The 24,991-nt window shown below is 39.5% G+C and overlaps 1 protein-coding gene across 1 annotated transcript in view; it reads left to right on the forward strand.

Annotated features, from left to right (window-relative positions):
- The first annotated feature begins 2,901 nt into the window (after positions 1 to 2,901).
- Positions 2,902 to 24,991, forward strand: part of ELAVL2 (ELAV like RNA binding protein 2) — a 78,669-nt gene continuing 56,579 nt past the window's right edge. The window contains exons 1-2 of the mRNA XM_052644983.1: positions 2,902 to 2,973; positions 5,730 to 5,970. Coding sequence (XP_052500943.1) covers positions 2,902 to 2,973; positions 5,730 to 5,970 — 313 coding nt within the window. The remainder of the gene's footprint in view (positions 2,974 to 5,729; positions 5,971 to 24,991) is intronic.

Here is a 24,991-nt window from a genome sequence, read left to right on the forward strand (position 1 = left end):
TGACCAAGTAGCCTGGTGAAAGCAGTTGTCAAGGATCTCAGATGTCTGTAGACTCTTAATATTAGCAGTTTGCATTTTATTTGTTAGGCAGCGGAGAACTATTGAGAGTTTAGGAAAGTCTGTTGGAAATAGTGTAACGTGTGAATGAGGACGATGAGGGAAGTTTTGGGAGGCTGTAATTTGGTGGTCCAGGTGAGAGATGAGGGCCCAGATCAGGATGGTACATGTCTCAGTGGACTGGCTGGTGCAGATAGATAGTCCTCATGAGAATTATTCAGTAGCCTTTTCTGTGACTTTAAACCACACAGATCTGATCCCTGAATCAAGTGGGTTCTAGGTCTTGGAAACCTTTTTTCCCCTAGCAGACGGTGTACTTAATGAGAATTCTCAGACTGTCTTGATTAGCCGTCTGTCTTGTTTGGTGGCTGTCTGAAGGAGGTTTGAAAATAGGAAAGAAGCTAATTAGTTTTCAGAAATTTTTTATTAGGAAGTTTGGAAAATAGGGACTTTGCTTTTTTTCTTCATATGACCAGGAAACTGTTAGTCCTAGCTGTGAGCAGTCAAACAGTAGCATTGGTTTCCCCAAATCCATTATTGTAAGAAACTTAAGATATTAGAGTATACAGAGGGCCATTTAGGTAAAAACCAGGGTAGGGGGCAGGAATTCCACTTAAAAAGTCTTTTTGGAAATTTGGAAGTAAACTATTATGAATGAAAACATGAAGGCCACTTCTTCCCCTGCCCTCTACCCCACCCTTTAAAATCCATGTTCCCACCAAGTTGACACCTCATCATTATCTCTCAGAACCAGGGAAAGTTTAGAGTAGTCTAGATCGATCTATGCTCGTGTCTTTTCATAAATGATTTCATGAAGAATGACAGGAGAAAAAGTAGTCTTAGTTGGCACAATTGATGTCTAAAGTAAGAGGGGAACATACATTGAAACACTTTCTTTAAGCTTTAAAATTAATGGTTCTGTGTTGCTGGAATATGGCCTTTTATTTTGCTTCCAAAGAGTTTCAGAGCCAGTAGAATCTATAAATAGTGCACAGCCTGGTTGTCTGTGGTAGACAGAGTAGAGCAGAATTGCCTGTCCTTAAGTGAAGGGGAAGTAGCTTTACATTTTTAGTAACTGAATTGTTGGCCAGCATAAAGGTAAGGGCCATGTGAGCAACTTATTTATAACTTCCCATAAAGGTATGTGTCTGCCTCAAGCAGAGAAACTGTCTGGGGTGCTTGAAATGTAAAAGTGCAGTAGAATCATTTTCCATACACAGCTTTCCTAGCTAGTTGGTGCAATAAAGTGATTGTTCGCCTCCCTGGGGCTTTCAGAAAGAGGGGTGTCAATAGATTAGCTCATTAGCGTCCACTTCCTGTGGAATGGAAGGGATGAGGCCATTACATTTGAATCTGGTTTTCTGTAGTGATGAATGTTTAGATATTAACTCCTCAGGGAGGATGGTACATTTAAGCTTGATTTAACCTGTTGGGTGTGGTCCTCCTAAATGGTCTACCCCTGTAGTCTAACCACAATTAGATTCTTATGAAAATATCGATACTTCATGGCTGTGAAAGCATCTTATTTTTTCACAGGTTCAGTTCAACTATAAGTAGTGCTTTTTCATTTTGTAAAATAAAGAACATAAAATCAGACCCTGGTAACAGTGGGAGAAGGGAAGAAGAGTAAAATTATGGCATCCTGTAAAGAGTATGCTAAACCTTTTAGGTAGATGCCAGAAAATGGAATCCGTCGTCACATGTTATAAATTTCATCACATATGCATCAAGGGTAAATCATGTGCAGCCAGGTTTAACTCTTACGGATGAAATTTGTATAATCATAAATATGCAAGTAAAAGACCTTTTCAGCCCTCCTTTGTTGCTTATTTACTTTCACAGACTGAGTTTTTCTGAATATTATGTTGACCATTAAAGTAGCTGCATATATGGCTAAAATGTAAACTTTGGTTTCTTTGCCAATTTTGCGACTCTGTTTAGTATTGGAGCAAGTTGTAGTAAGTGGTAAATGGCCCATTCACCATATTGGAGTCCTCATAGCAGCACTCATTTCAATTGTGCTGGCTTTATAATTTACATATTAAAAAATGTTCACTTGATTTCCTTCAGGGACAAAGTTGACATCCTATATAAACATTACTCCAAACAATCCTGTTTATTGGTCCAATTATTTCAATTGAAAGATGCTAGTTTACTGCATCTTAGTATATGTGAAGGGAACTTCCCTGGTGGCTCAGATGGTAAAGCGTGAACAATTCTCAGCAAAACTGTTAGAGATCCTTTGACTGTAGTGGCAGAATAACCTCACAGGGTTTCAATTCACTTTTAATTTTAAGCTCCAGGATTAAGGATCATTTATAATATAATGTAACAATGTGGGCAAATATAGCTTTTCTTAATGCCCTTCTGATATTTGGGGGAAAGAATGTTTTTATGCAAGTCATTCAGTAATGAATTACATGACTGCTTTTTCTCACTGTAAATATAATTTCATTCACATTTCCTCCCTTCTCCCACATCCTTAAGAGATAGGACAGCATGCAGTGTTTTGCTTCATTTTATTATGAAAAAAAATTTTTTTTTAAAGATGTGGTTTAAGGTAGTTCTTTAGGATAGATGCCAAGGTAACTAGTTAATACCGTTTTAAAATCAGGCTCTTAATTAAAAATGCTTAATTTGTGCAAGAAAACTACATGTTAAAATGAATTTGGAAAGATTAGATTGGAATTGCCTCAAATTCAATTAAGCCACACTGCATGGACGTGCTGGGAATATCGATACAATCACTGTAAATTTTGTACAAACTGATTTGTTGCATTATCTTGCTCATCTAACATACGGTACTTTTTGTGTCCATATTGCAGACGGCAACTCCAAACTAACATGGCAGTCAGACTGTGTGATGTGGCTTCTCTGCTTAGAAGTGGTTCGTGGGCAGCAGAGCCTTGGACCGGGGTCTGTGGGATTTTTCTTAAATTCTGTAGGCTACTTTTTTTTAGCATGTTGCAGGAGTGCTGAGGCCATACCAAACACTTGAACTTTTCATTTGGCATACTAATTATTCTTACATTTAACCTATTGTGGTATGGCCATCATTAGGATGTAAAGCACATTGCAATTTTAGTGGTATATGTAGTATCAGAACCTGCTTTTGTATGTAACTTATTATCTTCATTAGGATTTAGTGCAGCCTCAAAAGAGTGACAAGCTTTTTTTAAAAACAAAAAACAAAAGTTTTGGTATGGTCTGAATACTAAGTTACCATAATTTTTTCATTCTGTTTACTATGTATTTTTTTGGTTACTAAATTTTGAAGTTATTTACAATTCCTGATGCTTAAAAAAATGTCAAAATTGTAAATCTGGCTGAAAATTATTTGCCCAGTAACTGTTGAAAGAGTTTGCATTCTGTGAACAGTTGTGTTGAGCCTATCAATGGAATATGCATTATTTGTAAAATATAGCACATTAGTATCATTTTATTCTGAGCAGATGGTCCTATAGCTGAGAGATGCTGTAATTTTCAGCGCACACAGCCTACTGCAGCTGTTCACTTGAATGTTGGCTTAGGAGCTCATTCTTGCCACCTGAACATGGAAATAAATGTGCAATTAAGTGAGGAGTGTTTGTTGTCCCTGCTAAATCCTGCTAATTTCAGTCAATGAACACTTTATATTTCAGATGCCATCCCAGTGAGCTTTAGTCCGAATCTTGTATTTGGTTAGTCTCCGCATATACCCTAAGTTTTTGATTAGTGATTTGTTTTAATTGGCCTTGACCACTCTCATCTTGCAGATCATTGTTTTCCTGACTGCTGGACAAAGGTTAATCTCACATACATTTTCCTGTGGAAAGAGTGACCCTGGGCTAATATTCTATAAACTGGAACGGTTATGCTTTATTAGCAAATCTGAAACCTCCTTTCACAGTTTCAGATAAATTGGTTAATTATAATAAAGTGCATATCTTGAATTGCTGCTTTTTTTTTTTTTTGAGTACAGATTTCCAAAGGTTTCTTTATTTCTCTTAACCTCCCTATTCTCTGAAAATACATACTTGAGAGAGGTAGTTTGTAGCTTGCAGAGTAAAGAACCCATTTCTTTTGAAAAGGAAATGAAGTTTTGGAAGGGGTTATAGTTGGTTTGACATTTCATAGATAGGCTGGATTTTTGTCTCCTGTTTTTTTTACCCTGACAGCACAGCTCTTGTCCAGTCTGACCAGTCTCAATCTGTTCAGTTGACCGGTCTCAATCTACCCTGTGCTGCCTTTTATAAACATCTCTTGGCAGTAGAGTTCTTCCTGTTTGCTTATCCATGGTTGTGCCCTTTTATTTTTCTTAGGCAATATGCTTTTTCAAAGACATTTCCCCCCCTTTTCTTGTAGCAGCCTTTGCCTCTACTTTGCTTTTTTCAAAAAATTTTTAAATTTTACCTCAAATTCTTTGCCTTTTATATGTTCAACCTTCCCTAAAACTAGCATCCTATCAATTCAGGATTGTCAGTTTTGTAGTTCTTTGTGGAACTGAAAGATGGATGGAATATGAAGGATGATCCTTTCAGTGATGCTTGAATTTTGGGTTCTAAAGTAGATTGTTTTTGGAAGATGGTTTTAGAGAATTTGGGGCTGTGGTTTGTAACTCTTGCTCAAAGAGCATAGAATTGGTTTCTAGGAAACTAGATCTAAATTTGCTTAGTAAGTGATTTTTAAAGTAGCCTGAACAGTTTGAGGCCATTTTCCCCAACTCTGCTGTTTATTCTGTATTTGGAGCTTATAGATACCTTATCACTTGTGTTTCCAACAGGCTTAGGTGCTCAAATGACAATTCCTTGGGCTGGTCTGTTTGCAAAAATTGACATATTTGCATTGTTGTTTTGGTGAACTGCATAGGTTTTTTTGTTTTTGTTTTTCCTTTAAAGTCAGAGTCAAGGCAAAATATCACTTGGAATTGTTTGGGGGATTTTATTTTGATGCTGTAGATCAGCTGCCTTGTTGGTGATCTTTAGCTGCCAAGGTTGACAAGAATGGCTTGTTAGAGTCACAAGGTACATTAAGTACTCAGTTTATTCCCCAAGTTATCTTTCAAACCCTAGCATAAGACATTTGCTATTTTCTTGTTTCTTACCAATGATAGAGGTATGAGATATCGTCAATTAAAAACATTTTCAATATGTAACCAAAACAGTACATGTTGACAAATTTATAATTTTTCAAAGTATTCTTGCTCCTTGATTTTAATTAATGGATGTCTGTCAGTTTCAGAATAAACTCCTAGGCTAACTAAATATCTCTGCAAAGTTAGGATCCTTTTTTTTTTTTAAACTTTGTTTCTGGTAGCATGTTAAACACTTTCATTTTCTGAGTCAGAATTTAATTCTGTGCCCTTTGTTACTAAATTTCCTCAACTCTGTGGACACAGCAGGTGAGTAAGGATTGTGAATAGACCCAGAATGGGGTTCTAGAGAATGCTAAAGGTGTAAATTGTGCTTTTGTGCATGTGTGGAATATGTATGTGAAAAGTACAGCTGTGATCTTAAATCAAATAGCTTAATGTGAAGTAAAAGTTAGCATAGGTGTTGTACTTTTTGAAGCTTTGTTGTAATTTCAGCAGGACGACTTGTGTTTAGTGACAAGTGTTTAAATTTTTGGATGGATTCTCTAATAGTTTGTGAACTATGAATTCTGACATTTCTTGTTTTCTCTGTTTTTAGCAGGTAATTGCTGCCATGGAAACACAACTGTCTAATGGGCCAACTTGCAATAACACAGCCAACGGTCCAACCACCATAAACAACAACTGCTCGTCACCAGTTGACTCCGGGAACACAGAGGACAGCAAGACCAACTTAATAGTCAACTATCTCCCTCAGAACATGACACAGGAGGAACTGAAGAGTCTATTTGGGAGCATCGGTGAGATAGAGTCCTGTAAGCTTGTAAGAGACAAAATAACAGGTATGCAGTTTTAGATAAGGTTCCTCACATGTAAATGATTATGTTTCAAGGTGTGAGAAAATAAGTTTACTGCCTGTAAATCATTCAGTGCTAGAATTTTACACATCTAGATTTTATCTCTCTGTTCTCTGGCTATATCAGCAGTATGAAACTTTAAGTTTTAGATAGTTTTAAGGTTTCTTTTCAAAGCATAAAATATTTTTTATGAGCAGTGTATATTTAACTAGACTTTTATATAACCTGAACTATACAATAACATTTTTGAAAATGTTTCAAAGTTGTAGGTGTATCTGGAGCAGCAAGCATCATGTTAACCTTTAGTTTTGAGCTTGCATGGTTTAACATTTCATCAATGAAATAAGGGGAGAATTGTGTTTAGCAGAGGAAAATGACCTTAAAATGTCCTTTACTTTAAGTCTCTGTAGTTCTGCATATATATGACCAAGTAAATGGTAATACTGACATTGTCAGTGTACAAATATTTGTACAGACAATTTGAGTATGGCAAGATCTTAGCTCCTGTCTGTTAGCAAGGAAAGGAAAAAGTGGTATATGAGTGCTCCTCTTAAAAGATAAGAATGAAAGGATGAGTAATTTGGCTTTTAATAACGACACATTTTGAATATTAGGTAGTGGAAAATCTCTTGAGTATTTTGGAGTGTTTGACTATACTTTTAGAATAAAGCAAAACCTAAGTAAGTGTTCTTGGCCATAGATGGGTTGATAGAGGAGTTGTTTGCAGACACTGAAAATGGATGAAGTGTAGACAGACTCTGTAGCTTTTTCATGTTAAATATTAGTGATGGTGCATATCACATGGTTTATCACCAGAATATTAAGCTAAATATTTGAAATAAGTAAGCAGTTTGAGAAGTTGGACCAAGAATTTGAACTTTGATCATGTGACCTTGGACATGTCATCTGTTGGCCTCAGCTTCAGGTTTCCTTGGTAAAATGAACTAGAAGGCAGAGGAAGGGGTCCCTAGCTAATTTCTGGAGTCAACTGTGACTTTTTATGGGATGATACCTTTAGCTGTTCTTTTATCAAGAGAGAAGGGCTTATTGTCTCCAAAGTGACTTAGAGCTGTTAACCTGGGCTTGGCCTCGTGGTTGTATTTACTCGAGATGCAGATTGAGGTTCACAAAAAGAATTTATTCATTAAAACCAAGTAAAAACCAAGTAAGACTTATTTATCATCGATCCAATTATAATTATATTTTAACTAATTATGTTACTTAGATGTTCACTGTTATAATCAGGAAGGTTTGTTTTTTGTTTTTGAATATTGATAATCAAATGGATAATATTTTTCCATCCCCCCCAATCAGTGTGAACAGTATACATAAAATCTGTTTTTTAAAAAAAAGTTATTGAAAAGTTGGGAAAGAGAGAGAACAAAGACTTTTTATTAACATGGGTCTGTCCTGATACTGAATTTTGTGTTTTTAGCAAAACAGCATCTTTTTATGTGTGCATTTTATAGCCTCTTTGACATAAGTGTGATAAATGGCGTTAAGGTTTTGATATACATGATGAGATTTCTGGTTTGATTGCTTAGTTATCTTATTTAAAAAATGATGCTTGAATTAGTTGTAAAGGTCATGTTTTTTGTTATGATAGATGAAAGCAGTAAATAAATCATACATCTGGTCATTCAGTCATGCACTGTATTAGGCATTTTCCCACAGGAAACATCTCACAGATTTTCATCTCTTACCTCTGGTCAGTCTTAAATTATCTTACTCTGTTAACCTTTTGCTAGAGCTGTTATGTGGCAAAATTGGATAAATGTGATTTCTTTGTCTTCATGCCCCTGGCTTCTCTGGCTGTATGTGGAGGATGTGGTAATAGAACCACAGTGCATGGGTAATATGTAGTAGTACCTGGTTAGATACTTAGGGGCTGCCAAAGCTTGTTAATATTTGTTGTTCATTTCTTTCACTTCCGCACCCCTTGATCTTTTCATGGAGAGCTGGATAATGAAGGTTTCCATCCTAGTAAAATTTCTGTTCAAAGTCTCTCATAAGCAAACCGAGTACCCAAGAAAATGAATAGTAAGCACCAAACATTGAAAGTTGTTTTTGCTAAACTTAGTTCCATGAGATTTAGTCATAAATACTCCTCAAAACAAGCATTTCACTAACAGACAAGTTTGAGAAAAATTGCACTCCATAGTTGACTACTTAAGAACCATACTGTAGATCATTAACATATTAAAATTATGATAAAATCCTGCAGTAAAGAAACCAGCTTGATTTACAGTTCCACCCATCTTATTTAATCATAGAACTCTGGGGAGGGGGTGCTATCTCCACGACCCTAGAATTCCATTGAATGTGTTACTTGGGAAGTCATTTGCTAACTAGTTATCAGACCATCTGTAATTCTGCCATAAAACCTGTTCACATCAATAAAATATGAACATGTTTCATGAAATGAACATCCATGATAATGAACTATAAATTAATAAGTTGAGTAGACACATTAGAATACTAAGGACCTCTTCTATTAACCCTGTTTTGATTTGGACCGCTAACATCTTATTCTTGGTATAGGTTAAATCAGCATTCAGAAGGTTCTGACTCCTTTAGCTTCAAACATAGTTACTTTAGATTTTTTTGTTATTGTATTACTCTGAGTTTCTTAGTTAATACTTGTATTGAACAAAATAGTCTAGTACATAGATTTCTGAAACTGGGTTTAGAATTGTTGCACTTGGCAAAGTGGGCATATCTTCTGAAGAAGCTACTATTAACATATCTCTGAAAAGGTTTTGAAAGAATCTGTAGGAATTTGAACCCCACTCTGGTATTTAGCGTTAGTCATCTTGAGCAGTTTTTCCGTATATGCTTTTACAGTTGGGGCAGAGTTTTTCAGTCACTCTGATTATCCAACTTACTCTATTTCCTGGGGGAGCTGGTGGGTCAGCTCCTGCTATCTGATTTTGTAGGAGCATTTAATTGATTGGGTTGTAAGAAAACTAGGATCACTGTGTAAAGAAAATTTAAATCCCCCCCCCTCCACTTTTCACTTGTGTTAAGTCTTTATTTAAATAATGCTAAAATTAGGAATGAAACTAAGCCATGCCCATGGGGCCACCCGAGATGGGCGGGTCATGGTGGAGCGGTCTGACAGAACGTGGTCCACTGGAGAAGGGAATGGCAAACCACTTCAGTATTCTTGCCTTGACAACCCCATGAACAGTATGAAAAGGCAAAATGATAGGATACTGAAAGAGGAACTCCCCAGGTCGGTAGGTGCCCAATATGCTACTGGAGATCAGGGGAGAAATAACTCCAGAAAGAATGCAGGGATGGAGCCAAAGCAAAAACAATACCCAGCTGTGGATGTGACTGGTGATAGAAGCAAGGTCCGATGCGGTAAAGAGCAGTATTGCATAGGAACCTGGAATGTCAGGTGCATGAATCAAGGCAAATTGGAAGTGGTCAAACAGGAGATGGCAAGAGTGAAGGTCAACATTCTAGGAATCAGCGAACTAAAATGGACTGGAATGGGTGAATTTAACTCAGATGACCATTACATCTACTACTGTGGGCAGGAATCCCTTAGAAGAAATGGAGTAGCCATCATGGTCAAAAAAAGAGTCCGAAATGCAGTACTTGGATGCAATCTCAAAAATGACAGAATGATCTCTGTTCATTTCCAAGGCAAACCATTCAATATCACAGTAATCCAAGTCTATGCCCCGACCAGTAACGCTGAAGAAGCTGAAGTTGAATGGTTCTATGAAGACCTACAAGACCTTTTAGAACTAACACCCAAAAAAGATGTCCTTTTCATTATAGGGGACTGGAATGCAAAAGTAGGAAGTCAAGAAACAGCTGGAGTAACAGGCAAATTTGGCCTTGGAATGCGGAATGAAGCAGGGCAAAGACTAATAGAGTTTTGCCAAGAAAATGCACTGGTCATAGCAAATACCCTCTTCCAACAACACAAGAGAAGACTCTACACATGGACATCACCAGATGGTCAACACCCAATCAGATTGATTCTATTCTTTGCAGCCAAAGATGGAGAAGCTCTATACAGTCAACAAAAACAAGACCAGGAGCTGACTGTGGCTCAGATCATGAACTCCTTGTTGCCAAATTCAGACTTAAAATGAGGAAAGTAGGGAAAACCACTAGACCATTCAGGTATGACCTAAATGAAATCCCTTATGATTATACAGTGGAAGTGAAAAACAGATATAAGGGCTTAGATCTGATAGATAGAGTGCCTGATGAACTATGGAATGAGGTTCGTGACAGGAGACAGGGATCGAGACCATCCCCATGGAAAAGAAATACAAAAAAGCAAAATGGCTGTGAAAAGAAGAGAAGCGAAAAGCAGAGGAGAAAAGGAAAGATGCAAGCATGGGAATGCAGAGTTCCAAAGAATACCAAGAAGAGATAAGGACGCCTTCTTCAGCAATCAATGCAAAGAAATAGAGGAAGACAACAGAATGGGAAAGACTAGAGATCTCTTCAAGAAAATTAGAGATACCAAGGGAACATTTCATGCAAAGATGGGCTCGATAAAGGACAGAAATGGTATGGACCTAACTGAAGCACAAGATACTAAGAGGTGGCAAGAATATACAGAACTGTACAAAAAAGATCTTCACGACCCAGATAATCATGATGGTATGATCACTCACGTAGAGCCAGACATCCTGGAATGTGAAGTCAAGTGGGCCTTAGCAAGCATCGCTATGAACAAAGCTAGTGGAGGTGATGGAATTCCAGTTGAGCTCTTTCAAATCCTGAAAGATGATGCTGTGAAAGTGCTGCACTCAATATGCCAGCAAATTTGGAAAACTCAGCAGTGGCCACAGGACTGGAAAAGGTCAGTTTTCATTCCAGTCCCAAAGAAAGGCAATGGACTCATCTCACATGCTAGTAAAGTAATGCTCAAAATTCTCCAAGCCAGACTTAAGCAATACGTGAACCGCGAACTCCCTGATGTTCAAGCTGGTTTTAGAAAAGGCAGAGGAACCAGAGATCAAATTGCCAACATCAGCTGGATCATGGAAAAAGCAAGAGAGTTCCAGAAAAACATCTCTTTCTGCTTTATTGACTATGTCAAAGCCTTTGACTGTGTGGATCACAATAAACTGTGGAAAATTCTGAAAGAGATGGGCACACCAGACCACCTGACCTGCCTCTTGAGAAAGCTCTATGCAGGTCAGGAAGCAACAGTTAGAACTGGACATGGAACAACAGTCTGGTTCCAAATAAGAAAAGAAGTACGTCAAGGCTGTATATTGTCCCCCTGCTTATTTAACTTCTATGCAGAGTACATCATGAGAAACGCTGGGTTGGAAGAAGCACAAGCTGGAATCAAGATTGCTGGGAGACATATCAATAACCTCAGATATGCAGATGACACCACCCTTATGGCAGAAAGTGAAGAGGAACTAAAAAGCCTCTTGATGAAAGTGAAAGAGGAGAGTGAAAAAGTTGGCTTAAAATTCAACATTCAGAAAATGAAGATCATGGCATCTGGCCCCATCACTTCATGGGAAATAGATGGGGAACAGTGGAAATCTTGTCAGACTTTATTTTGGGGGGCTCCAAAATCACTGCAGATGGTGACTGCAGCCATGAAATTAAAAGACGCTTACTCCTTGGAAGAAAAGTTATGAGCAACCTAGATAGCATATTGAAGAGCAGAGACACTTTGCCAACAAAGGTCCGTCTAGTCAGGGCTGTGGTTTTTCCGATAGTCATGTATGGATGTGAGAGTTGGACTGTGAAGAAAGCTGAGCGCCGAAGAACTGATGCTTTTGAACTGTCGTGTTGGAGAAGACTCTTGAGAGTCCCTTGGACTGCAAGGAGATCCAACCAGTCCATTCTGAAGGAGATCAGCCCTGGTTGCTCTTTGGAAGAAATGATGCTAAAGCTGAAACTCCAGTACTTTGGGCACCTCATGCGAAGAGTTGACTCATTGGAAAAGACTTTGATGCTGGGAGGGATTGGGGGAAGGAGGAGAAGGGGACTACAGAGGATGAGATGGCTGGATGGCATCACCGACTCGATGGACGTGAGTCTGAGTGAACTCTGGGAGTAGGTGATAGACAGGGAGGCCTGGCATGCTGCGATTCATGGGGTCGCAAAGAGTCGGACACGACTGAGAAACTGAACTGAACTGAACTGAAAATTAGGAAACTGTATCTTAAGTACAAAATACCTAGTTAGGAAAGTGTGTGCCTCTTTCCTAAGTTCTAAAAGTATATAATTTTTAGGTTGTGTCAGTGTTAGCAAATTAATCCACTATTTTGAAAATATGAGGATTAGAGAACTACGTTAAAAAGCATCTTCAGTTTCGAATACAGTAACCTTCTCACTCTTCCTGATTCTGTTTATCTTGTCGTTTGTCAGGCTTTTGCTCTGGGGTCATGCCAGCTCTATGCTTCATCCTGTTTCCCATCTATAGGCGTTAAATATGAGAGGCTTCTGCTGTTTGTATTGCTTGCTGACGTCGGTTGGTTCCTCTGAGTTCTCTAATGAACTTCAGAGTCCTTGACACCTGCTGATGCTGCATTCTAGAGGAGTGAAATGGATTTTATGATGCAAGGAATGAGTAATAGAGCGTTGGAGTTGGAAACCCTCGAGGTGACCTTAGCCAACTCCCTCACTGACCAAAGATGAGAGGCCTAGGTTTGCTGACATGTCGAGTTCAAGATTACACGTCCATTAAGTGGCAGAGCAGGGACCCTAATTCTGGTTTACTCATTCTTTCTGACAATGTCTCCTCCTTGCCTTTTTGTTGGAGGGCCAGAACTCTTCAAAAACTAAGCACAGGGCCAGCAGTTGAATTTCTGCTGAAACATGTAACTTTTCTAGGATCACACTGGGGCGTCATCTGGTGAGTGGTGAGTCTTCCACAAGAGGAGAATGAAAGATTTTTGAGGGTCAAGGACTGAGGGATACATAAAACTAACATGATCATCCATGCTTCTCTAGAAACTTTATAATCCCTGATTGTCAGTTTAGGTAGTCTAGCCCAGTGACTGCATGACCCAAGTCTGGCTGCACATCTTTACCTGAGGGAGTTTTTAAAAATCAAGACTTTGGAGGCCTTGAAAATCTGTTGTCAGGAAGGCTCTCTCAGTGATTTGATGGGGCAGTCAGTTCAGTATTTAAAGTCGGGTCAGTAGAATACCTGCGTTGGAATCACTTGGGATGACTGTCAGAAATGCAAGTTCCAGGGCCCTGTCCAGACCTACTTAGGGAATCTGTCTATTCAGGGAGGGCTTCGAATGTGGGAATTACTTGGGAGTTAGGGACTTCTTTTTCCTGAACATTTTGCAGGAGATGATAGAGCCAGGGATTTCCAGGTTTATCTTAATTCTGGCTGAAAGTGGGTAGGACAGGTGGGTGTAATTGCAATGCCCAACTGTATGGCAAACTCAAGTTTCAGATGCTGTTCCCTCTCCAACTTTGGATCTCTTGGGTTTCAGGACTAGAAACATTGAGTGTAGAAGTCACTGGGCTGTGTCTTTACTGAATACGCGACCTGTCCCTAGGAGAGAGAGAGAGAGAGAGAGTGTGTGTGTGTGTGTGTGTGTGTAGGTATGTATGTGTGCACGTGTGTGCCTGTAAGTGTGTCATCAGTTTTTAAAACTCTAGGGTAGTTTGTTCTGTGGCTGTTAACTTCTCCTTCCAAAAGAGGAGATAAGAGAATTGTGTTGCTCTTTCACATCTTAATGTGATAGCTTCACTCTTAACCTAGGAATTGTTGAGGTGGGTCCTCTGCTGGCCCCGTAAGCTGCCAATTAGAAGCTTTCAGACAAAAAGAAAAAACAAAAGGCCAAAACAGACATAAAGAAATACAAATTACAGGGGCCCAGAAGAGGGGCTTTGCAGATGTAGATTATCTCTGGATAGGCAGTGCCTTGGATAGGAACACAGACCTCTCTTGTTTTTTTCCCCTTCCTGAGATCCCATGTGGTGAAGTCTCATACAAAACATGAGGAATCTTAGCTAGGTTTAACTTATGTCTCTGTTGCTTCCTGAGAACTTGGAAGTTAGTTTTTAATGTGGTTTAGTTTATGAGGATTATATGATTTTCAAGCTTTATTTTGACAGCATGGTATTTTCCCCTTTTTAAAAGCAATCTTAGCTCCTCAGGATTGAAAGAGATAAGTGGTATTTTATTAGTCTAATGCAGACCTTCAAATTTAGTAGCTATTTTTTTTTAACTGTAATGAAGTCAGTCACTGTGAGCCCAAGGCTGTGATGAACATTAATTGGAGAAATGTGGTTTTGTGCATCAGTTGCAGTCTTTAGGCCAGCTGGTAGTTGTAGGTGTTCGTAGTATCGAGAGGTTAAGAATCCTGATTCTTGCAGACAAGTGGTAGAAAAGAGCAGGGTGGCTGAGTGAGTTGGTGGGTGATGATAGTTTAATGAATACCTCATTTTTGTGGACTCTGGGTGTATTTAGTTAGAAATTTGGCACAAAGGCTGGGCGTATGCCCAAGTGTTCACAAAACAAGAAAACTTGGCAGCACAGGGTAAATGCATTGCTGCCGAGTATATTAACTGGAATATAATATGTTTGAATATGTCCATCTTTAGATTTTAGTGGCTAAATTTGTATAAAATGAAATTCATATACAATAAGATGAAATTTATTTTTTCATGGTATTGAAGAAACTATCAATATGGTACTGAAGAAACTATCAGTATATCTTAAAATTATTTTTCTGTGTACCCTTGTTTCTTCCAAAGGTCATGACTAATCAGTCATTTCAAAAATCTGATGTTACAAATTGAGCTTTTTATAAAGTTTCAGGGAAAAACTATAAAATTTATTCTTTTAGTTTTGCTTTTTCCACTCAGACCTTTAACTTGGTGTTTTATAGAATAATTTTCAAAGTGTCAGTATTGATTATAGGATTTAAGAAACTAAATACATTGGTTTTTAAATTTTAATTTTTTATTAATTGTCAGGGAGAAAAAACTTTTCCTGTACCCTCTTAATTTGCAAGCCCCCAATTAACAGAACCTAACAAAAGACAGGTTAAACAGTGTTATATGTCCACTGTTATCTCAGTAGAATCGGGGAGAAAAGGGCTTAGCAGAAGTGGCGATACTGTTTTTACTAATATTTCACATGCATTGGAAGTTCACAGAAAAGAAATGAAACAAAGAAGTGGCTAGTCTCTGGGGCTTGTATACCATTTTAATGAAGTGGAGAGGATCTGGGTTCTGAGGGTGGATAAACTGCAAGGAATGACCAATAAAATATGTAGGGGGAAACTAATGGAAGATGAGGACGATTTTAGCAGGGTTTATTTATGCGGCTTCATCTTGGTGCTGGTTCTCCATCTCCACTGGTAAGAGTGGCTCTCCTTTTCCTGGTAGAGGAGAGGGGAACACTTTCACAAGGGAAGTTTATAACCTGCTTTTAGGCAGAAAAAGCTAGGGGAGAGAAGAGTATCTGTTGATTCTTAATTGCCTTTAACTCAAAATAATCCTTGGGCCTGTAAGTTTGGGGTGAGGGGACAGGGCATATTCTGTCTCTTCACTGTGAAGTAAGTGTAATTCTCAGTTAGCAAACTGGAACAGAAGTTTCTTCTGATTGTCGTTGTGTTCAGTCGCTACGTTGTGTTGACTCTCGGCGACCCCGTGGCCTGCAGGACGCTAGGCTTCCCTGGCCTTCACTGTCTCCTGGACTTTGTTCAAACTCATGTCCACTGAGTCGGTGATGCCGCCAGCCATCTCATCCTCTGTCACCCCCTTCTCCTTCTGCCTTCAGTCTTTCCCAGCATCAGAGTCTTTTCCAGTTTTGGCGTGTGGGGACAGGGCATATTCTAACTCTCTTCATTATGAAAAAGACTAACTCTCAGCAAACTGAAACAGAAAAGTTTCTTCTTCTGATAGTCTGTGGTAAGGAAGCCTTTAAATGACCAGTTTCTGAAAGGAAAAACATCTGTTGTGAGGATATGGACAAGTTTGAAAGAGAACCATTCTCAGTTAATTTGTAAATTATCTGTATTTTTGTTTCTCTCTTTTCTTTTGATGGTGATCTTTGTATTGCTTTGTTTTATTCCATGAGGGAAAAAAAAATATGAAGTGTATTGTACCTCCCAAGAACAGGTTACCTAATTTGAGGAGCTTCCCTGGTGGCTCAGATATAGTAAAGTCTGCCTGCAGGGTCAGAGACCTGGGTTCTATCTTTAGGTCAGGAAGATTCGCTGGAGAAGGAAATGGCAACCACTCCAGTATTCTTTCCTGGAAAATCCCATGGACAGAGGAGCCTGGTGGGCTAACAGTCCATGGGGTCACAAAGAGTCAGACACAGTCGCGTGATGAACACTTTCACTTCCTTTCCCTTTACTGTGAACATGAGATTGAACCTGTTGGTTAAATAAAGTTGAGTTTTGACTTTATACTTGTTTAGTCCTCGTTGCCCCTGAGACATACCTGTTTTGCCAGTAGATTAGGAACATAGTGTTTTAGTGCCCTTGAGTTTTTCTCTTAGTTTGATACAAAACACAAACTTTGTTAATATATTCAGATTTAAGAATACAGTTGAAATTCTTCTGTGAGCATTTCTCCCGTTAAATTATAGCAAGATGTGAACGCCCTTAGTGTTCTTCAGACTTTTCCATGGTGTTTTCTTCTAGTTTTTGTCTACTTGTACTTTGGATATAGTATACATACACACATCTGGTACATCAAGTGATGTAAAATACAAACCATTTTCAGTTTTATTACTTAGTAGCTATCATCATAATGATGGAAAAATGTAGATTAGAAAAAAGATGGTGAACTAAATGGGAGAATATACAGAACAAATTCTGACCCAGGAATCCCTCCTCTTTTTTAATCTGTAGAATGTTAAGATCCCGTTTCTCAGGTGTGCAGTTGATTTATCAATCTGTTTTTCCTTTGATGGTTTTTTTTCTGTTATACTACCTTATCTATTGCACCTGCCCTTGCTTTTTTAACTTTCTAAATTATGAGTACAGCAGTGTTTTTATTTTGCACCTGTTGAAGCATTTTAAGTATTTCTTGAACAGAATAGTTGATCATTGAAACTAAAGCTATGCTTCAAAATACACCTCCTTCTTTTGCGCTTGTTTTAAGTTACTTGACTTTCACTTGAGTCCACCGCTGCTACTGAATTTTGAGAGCTGAGGAAAGCATGAGTGTCTTTTTACAACTAAAAGCACTAACTTTAAAAAATATTTTCTAACATTTTACTTGTGAGTGTCTTTTGATCTGTCAGGCCTGTGCAGTAGCTCAGTTAGCATATTTTACTTAAAAAAAAAAAAAAAGTAGTAATCTTTTGGCTGTGCTGCAGGGCTTGCAGGATCTTAGTCCCCTGACCGGGGGTTGAACCTGGGCTGTGGAAGTGAAAGCCTCCTAACCACTGGACTGCCAGGGAATTCCTTAGCATGTTTCACTTATTAATGTATCTGGTTTTGCTTCTTAAAGTATCAGAATGTCAATATTTTGACATCATTGGATATCCCTTTATTGCTGATGGCATCTTCATACATTTTGTGAGGGACTTTAAGCTGCACTGGCAGCGCCTCCCAAGTATTACGAAGAGATGGAGTCTCATTTAAAACTACCTTTTTTGTGATTTAACTACCCAGTAGTCTCTCATATCACCGTAGGTAATTGAAAGGTCATAGCAGAGGCCACGGTCTAGGACCTGCTGTCCTCCCTATTGGAGGACCTCTGCCCATCCCAGAGGGTCTTAGGCGCAGCCTCCCTTGCCCAGTGCAGTCCTGTGACTCAGCCTGGACCAGGCCTGAGCCAGAGCACAGAGTAAGTCTGTTCAACCAGAAGAACCATTAGGGCTTTCCTGTCTTTCAGATCAGCTGTGATCCACTCCTAGCATGCTGTGCCCATGCTGACGAAGATGATTTCTTTGGAATCCAAACAGTAAACGTTGAATATGGTTCCCTGAAGCCCAAAGCCCCTGGGGTAGGCTGAGTGTGAAGAGGGGAGACAGCCATCTCAACATCTTAGGGCTCAGGAGACTTCTTGGCCATTTCAAAAGAAGAGGGGAGAAGGGGAGTTTTAGTTTAAACTCTGTTGTTAAGCGTTCCTTCCCATCTTTCCATGTGAAATGGACTTTGAATGTGGTGGTAATAGGATTTACCAAACCCCTGTGTATACCAGGGTTATTATTAGCTTAACTTGGGATCAAGTTGTTGGGATTAACAAGGAAATGAGACAAAATGCTATCTTCAACTCCCCTGCTAGGGAGATGGGCTAAGGAGCACAGGTTTTTGATGTTTTAGCCTAGAAAGAACATGTTGTATTTACTTACATTCAATTACAGGCCTAGCCATTGCCTTGTGTTGTAGCGTTGTTTGAGTTATTTGACTCTGAACTTGTTTCTTCCAATAAACTGCCTAGGACGTAAGGGCACGCTCTCTCTCTCTCTCTCTCTCTCCCCAGTCCCTTATTCATTCAGTTAGAAGACAGTTGCAGATGTTTTTTTTCCTCTGGGCAAACTGATTAAAAAAAAAATCAAATAAATTAGTTGTCTTAGAATTCTTAGATTTTTCTCATGATGTGGAAAGTTTGCAAAACATTTTCTCTTCTTTGCTTTCTAGATGACTTGACCAACAGAATTGATTTTCTAGGGATGGGACAAAGTGGGACTAGGAAGTACAAGTTGGGACTTGGGAGCCCAGAAAGATGATTAATGATATTACACCAGCCTCTGTGAACTGGAGCACTGGAGTGTAGAGTTATTGCTCTGTGTGGTATTGTGTAACTGTTATTCAGAATGAATTAGCTTGACTTAAAATATGAAGGTACTCTCAGCCAAGCTTCCCCAGTGGACTGTTAACTGGCCTGGAAGGTCAGCAGGTTGTTAAATTGAGCCATGAGGTATCAGATAGATGAAAACTAACTGAGGCTTGTTTTCACTGTTACTGATAGCTTCTTCTTTAAGATTAATACCCTTTAATGTAAATCATAAATATCAGTACTATATATTCTGATTTCATCAAGTAAGATTTTGAAGAAGAGAAACGAAGAGATCTGTATGTTTGGATGTTAAGAAGCCCAGTGTTCCTGTAGTGTTAGGAGATCAGAGCACTTAGGAAAAAAAATTGCTGTCCCTTGATTTTCTTTTGTTGAAATATTCATTGAAAATATTTAAAGCATTGCCTTATTAAGTCATCACAGACTTTACAGATTCCAGTTTGTGTAAACAGGGGGTGGCGATTTCCATGAGGGCATGGTTAACTTAGCAGATGCAATTTTACATCTTGTTTTCCTTTTTTTGTTAAATCCTTATGCATATTGTGAATTAGAGTTTATTTTTAGCTTTTAATGAGTTCTTTCCTCCTCATTGTACTTTTTGTTGAAACTCTGTTTTCTACATAACGCTTTGATTTTGAACCGGGGGTTTATATGGCTCACAAGTCCTGTATCTATCCCGTCTCCACTCCAGTTCAACTAGAATGTGTGTTTTTTCATTTGCAGTAATAGATCTGGTTATCTGTTACTTTGTAGAGTAAATGTGGTGATGGCCTTGACTCTTCACCACCCGTTTGACCTTTGCGATTTATTCTGAGAGGCATAGCTGCTTGTAAACAGGTAAACCAGAATTATTTCATTGTATTCAAGGTCACTGGAGCCTGAGGGAGGAATTTTATTTCTTTATATTTTGATGCTTTGCATTCTATCTTAAGGAGTCATTGGGTCATTAACACAGTAGCTTCCAAGATACTGTGTTCTGAATCCTTCTTCTTGATCCTGGTACTTGTCTCTGAGAGCTTTCTTCATACCACTAAAATGAATTACAGTTTGCTTTCAGTCCACTTTAATAAAATGTACCTAAATAGGCTGGTTATGGTGTGTCACATCAGTTGACTTCTCTTCTCCTGTAAAATAAAGGTGGTTTCCTAAATAATCTGAAGTCTTATCTAGCCTTGGGTTTCTGTGACCTTTCTCCTTTGTGAACAGAACTGCGAAGTTAACTCTTCAGCGTAGTGCCAAGGGATTCTGACATGTATGGTGCAGAATTGTTCAGCTTCTCAGGAAGAATGATTTAGGATCTAACATTTCAGCTCAAGATATTTAACTAGGTTTTTTTTTTTTTTTTTTTTTTTTAACTCTTAGTAGTCCTGGGCATTTATTTCAGAGGTGAATTCCCTGCTTTCATGTTCTAATCAGGTTAAAATACAGAATTGTCAATATTGATTTGTTACTGTGTTTTTTGTTAATGCATTTCTTTTTGTAAGTGCTGGAAATGGGAAGCCTTTGCAGAAAGGCATGATGGCGTATCATTGTTCAATGCATTAATGTCCCCCAATTTCATGTTTGGGGACATTAAAAACAGACCTAATGAGCTCTTAAAAATCGGAATATGAGATCTTCTGAGGTTAGGTTCCCTGGTCTTACTTGAGGTTTTAGTTGAGTGTTTACTGAAAACAACATATGTGGACATAGCCATCGGGGGAAGGAGGGCATCTCATTTTCTTTCCTGGTTTCTAGGGCTGGACAGAGATTTAAGAGTCCCTTTCACTTTCTGGTGGGGCAGTGGTAAGATACTGCCAATGAACTTAATTTAGTGTATACAGTTCTTAGGTAGTTTTGGTTAGGTGAAAACAAACATCTTAGAGGGAAAGTGAAAGGAAAGTGAAGTTGCTCAGTGTGTCTGACTCTTTGCGACCCCGTGGACTGTAGCCCACCATGCTTCTCTGTCCATGGGATTTTCCAGGCAAGAGTACTGGAGTGGGTTGCCATTTCCTTCTCCAGAGGATCTTCCCGACCCAGGGATTGAACCCAGGTCTCCTGCATTGTAAGCAAGACGCTTTACTGTCTGAGCCGGCTTATCTGCTTCTTAAGACCAAATTCTGCCATAGGTACAGGCATCAAGCTGCTGCTGCTGCTAAGTCACTTCAGTCATGTTCGACTCTGTGCTACCCCGTAGACGGCAGCCCACCAGGCTCTGCCGTCCCTGGGATTCTCCAGGCAAGAACACTGGAGTGGGTTGCCATTTCCTTCTCCAGTGCATGAAAGTGAAAAGTGAAAGTGAAGTCTCTCAGTCGTTTTCGACTCTTCGCCACCCCATGGACTGCAGCCCACCAGGCTCCTCCGTCCATGGGATTTTCCAGGCAAGAGTACTGGAGTGGGGTGCCATTGCCTTCTCCAACAGGCATCAAGCTAGCTGACTCTAATTGACTGATAAATTACTTTGCAAGCTTGATGGAAGTCCTGGTTCTCTGTTCTTTTTTGAGGTGCTTCCAACACACCTTTTATGAAATGTTCACTTGTGGCTGACAGTATTCCAGGGGTGGGCATCTGTGCCCTCTCTTTGCATCGTGCAAAAAGAAATCCTTTTGAACAAAGGCTGAACCAGGACTATGTCATATTCAGGTTCTGTCCAGAAGTGTACAAGTGAAAGACCCCTTGAATTCTTGTGTCCTGTTGATACAAGACTGGATAGTGTCTCTAAACTAGTTTAACACATCTTGAATACCTTTAATCTTACTAATGAGACTGCCATTTCTAATGCTCAGTACACTAATTAACAAATAAGTAGCTTAAGGAACAAAAACGCTTTTTGACATTCATTATAATAATTAGCAGAGAATTCGTTGTTGACTTAGATACAGATGGTAGATAGTCTTGTAACTAGGCACTTTCGGAGGTTTGTCCTTACTTGTGTTAGGACGAACATATGTAACATCACATTGATTCATGACAAATTAAAGAAAAATTTAACTCTGGTAAAATCTACATACCATAAAGTTGACCATGTTGGCCATTTTAAGCGTTTACCTCTGTGGCGTTAAATGCGTTCACAGTGTTGGGCAGCCATCACCACTGTTTCTAGAACTGGTTCGTCATTCTGACCTGAAACTCTGTACCCATTACACATAACTCCCCACGCTATTTCCCTTGGCAACCACCGTTGTACTTTTTATCTCTACGAATTTGTCTTTCCTGGGTAAAACAGTGAAATTGTTTGGTATTTGTTATACCAAGGCTTCCGAAGTGGTAAAGAATCTGTCTACCAGTGCAGGAGACACAAGAGAGATGGGTTCGATCTCTGGGTTGGGAAGATCCCCTGGAGTAGGAAATGGCAACCCACTCCAGTATCCTTCCTGGAGAATCCCATGGACAGAGGAGCCTGGCGGGCTACAGTGCATGGGGGTCACAAAGAGTCAGACACGACTGAGCACACGAGCAGAACATTATACCAAAGTGTTTTGTTTTGTTTTGTTTTGGTCGTGTCATGCAGCATGTGGGATCTTACTTCCCTGACCAGGGATCAAACCCCTGCCCCTTGCTTTGGAAGTGCAGCGTGTTGACCACTGAACCTCCAAGAAAGTCCCCCAAAGTGTTTTAAAAGTAAATTATAGCAATTGTTTTAAGAGATAATAAATTTTTGTCTTGGGCCATGGGCTTTTCCGCATTATTTTATTTCCTTTTATTTCAGTGTGCCTTCAGGCACCAACCCCTCCTTTTGAAATATTTTTTTGTTTTCAAACTTGGTTCTTGCCACTTTCCCCGTAAAAGGAGTATCCAGGAAGAAAAGAGTGAATTTGTACACTATTTCAGCAGATTGCTGCTACTTGCAGGGACTTCATCTCGCCCCTTTGTAGTGGTCCAGCCTGGTTCAGGCTTGTTTTCTTCTTTGGAAGTTGCCTCCAAGCTCCATGGCATATCGGCAGGCCACCTGGAGGAAGGGGTGATGGCACACACAGAAGATTCAGGAAAGAGAACCAAAGCAGCTTTGCGCCCCAGCAGTCCTCTCTGCCTTCATACTCGTCTACTTCCCCTTCTGGAGAGGTACGCCATCCAGGGACAATCACCTGTGTGAGGTCCTGGGACACAGGGCAGTGGCCTCAGACTTCTTTCTCTTGATCTTGCTTCATCCCCTCTTCTGCTGAGAACCTGAAGGCAGTCTTGGCAGAAAGCTGTTGCTCAATAGAAAGAGCCAAAGAGGAAAAGTAGAATTTCTCTTCTACAGTTCTAGCTTTACCTTCCGTTTTTTCTCCTTCTCTAGCACTCCTTTTGCCTATCCCATCCCACCTCCCCTAAAACAAAAAAACACACAGGCACCACCAAAAAAAAAAAAAAAATCCAGCTAGGGAGATCCCTTTTTAGACCACTGGAACAATTGTTGTAGTAAAGGAGGCCTTAAGCATCCTGCTGCACCTTTGGGAAACAGATGCTGATGTAGGTTGAATGTAGAGGCAGGTGGTCTGTGGCCTATTTCTGCCTTTACATTATTTCAGATTGTGTGTTACTGAGTAGAGCAGTCGTCTTTAAAATTTTAGGTCTCATTTCTTGGCCTCTTGTCTTCTCTTTTGGCATCTGCCAAATGCCTGCTTGGCTACAGGAACATCATTCCACACTTGGTGACTGTATTTATTTTCAAATGCTGGCTATTAACAACTTAAGAGCAATTCCACCAGTTGAGACTTAGCAGAAAGCTTCCCCTGTGGTGGAGGTGTTAATAAAATAATTTTTTAAAGATCATCCTTCTTATGGTTTAAGGTGTGAATTCCAGCTTCATACAGGCTTCTCCACACTGTGTCCTTTGTGGGGAGCTTCCGAAGTTCTCTTTTTGCCATAGGGAAGAGCGACTTCTGGAGCTGGAAGGTCTTGTCAGGTGTTGGTGGTGAAGGTGACTCAACGTTGCAGCTTTTGTTAACTGAGAATATTGGCGCACTGGAGAACACCAGCCAGAGTTGAGTACTTGATTTCAAGGTGGTGGCTGTGTCTCTTAAGAGATCCTGCGTCAGAACATACTCTGCTAATCTAACTTCTTACGTTATTGGCACCTTATTTTTCAGGTGAGTTAGAGTTGGAGGGAACTGGTCATAGTTTGCAGAGGGGAATGAAGAATGCTCTGAACAGTGACTTGTTTTTGAGCTAGGATTTAGAAGCAGTACTTCCTGGGTACTCCACATCAGGAGTGTGATTTGGAGAAGGTCTGGCTCACTAATGAGTTGTTGATTATTCCATTTGATGGTTGAATCTTTGAAGCAGTCTTTTATTTGAACAGAAATGAGCGAGATTTCTTTTCAGTTTGTATGGAGAAATCTCTAACACTTCATGTATCCTAGAGGATTGTCTAACTTCATTATGATCATTCCATATTGAGATATTCTCTACCTTCTGTCTGTCCCTATCTTAAGTATAGGCAAGGGGCCAGTGTGGGACCATAGCAAGATCAGTTGGGTATTTTCTCCCAGAACTTCAAGGAAGTGATGGAAGAATGAGATGGTGATGGTGGCCTTTCTCATTAGACACCCTGTGTCTGTCTTACCTCTGAGATAGTGGCTCTTTTCACTGCTTAGCCCACTGGAGCCTGGTTCCTAGCTCCTCTTGATTCTAAAAATTTCTGTGCCTCTTCCAATAAATTCCCTTTTGCTAGTTAGCTGAAGTCAGTTTATGTTACTTATAGAACTCTAGTGAAACAATTTTTGCTTAGTTTTCATTCTGTCTCTGTGTGTCAAAATTTTCTTTTCAATACACCCAAAAGTAAGCTTACCAATTTTTTGGAGGGGTGGAGCTGGTATCACTTTGACTCAGAAGAGTAACTTTTGTAATTGCCCAGAAGTCCTTGTTTTGAACTTGTCATCTTTTCACAGAGGGCTCTCAGAAAAGGTGCAGATTCTAGGCCTCACTTTCTAGTTAAAAACCTTGTTTAGGCCAGAATGTTTTCCGTTAGGAAGTTATTTGAATCAGAATGGGAGATTGAGCCCTTTTCTGGCTCAGGTCATAAGACATTTCCAGTTAGTTGGATACCTTTCACACCTGTATCATTGTAACCTGAACTTTCAGTTCTTTAACATGGCATGTGTGTTGAACTAGATTCTCTAAAGCATTTGTGATGTGAAAAATTAAACTGCTGTCTAGAGTCCTCAGACTGCTTCGTGGCAACAAAGGTGTTGTGATTTTTTATTTTGGTTTGTTTGGAACAGTTTTTACCTTTGAGTCTGAGGTTTGTTTAAGGACAATTTTTCACTTCCAAAAAAAACCAGTTACCCCTTTTTGTATAGTACTCTGCATTGGA

The sequence above is a fragment of the Budorcas taxicolor genome, chromosome 8 (assembly GCF_023091745.1).
Source record: "Budorcas taxicolor isolate Tak-1 chromosome 8, Takin1.1, whole genome shotgun sequence".
Classification (NCBI taxonomy): domain Eukaryota; kingdom Metazoa; phylum Chordata; class Mammalia; order Artiodactyla; family Bovidae; genus Budorcas; species Budorcas taxicolor.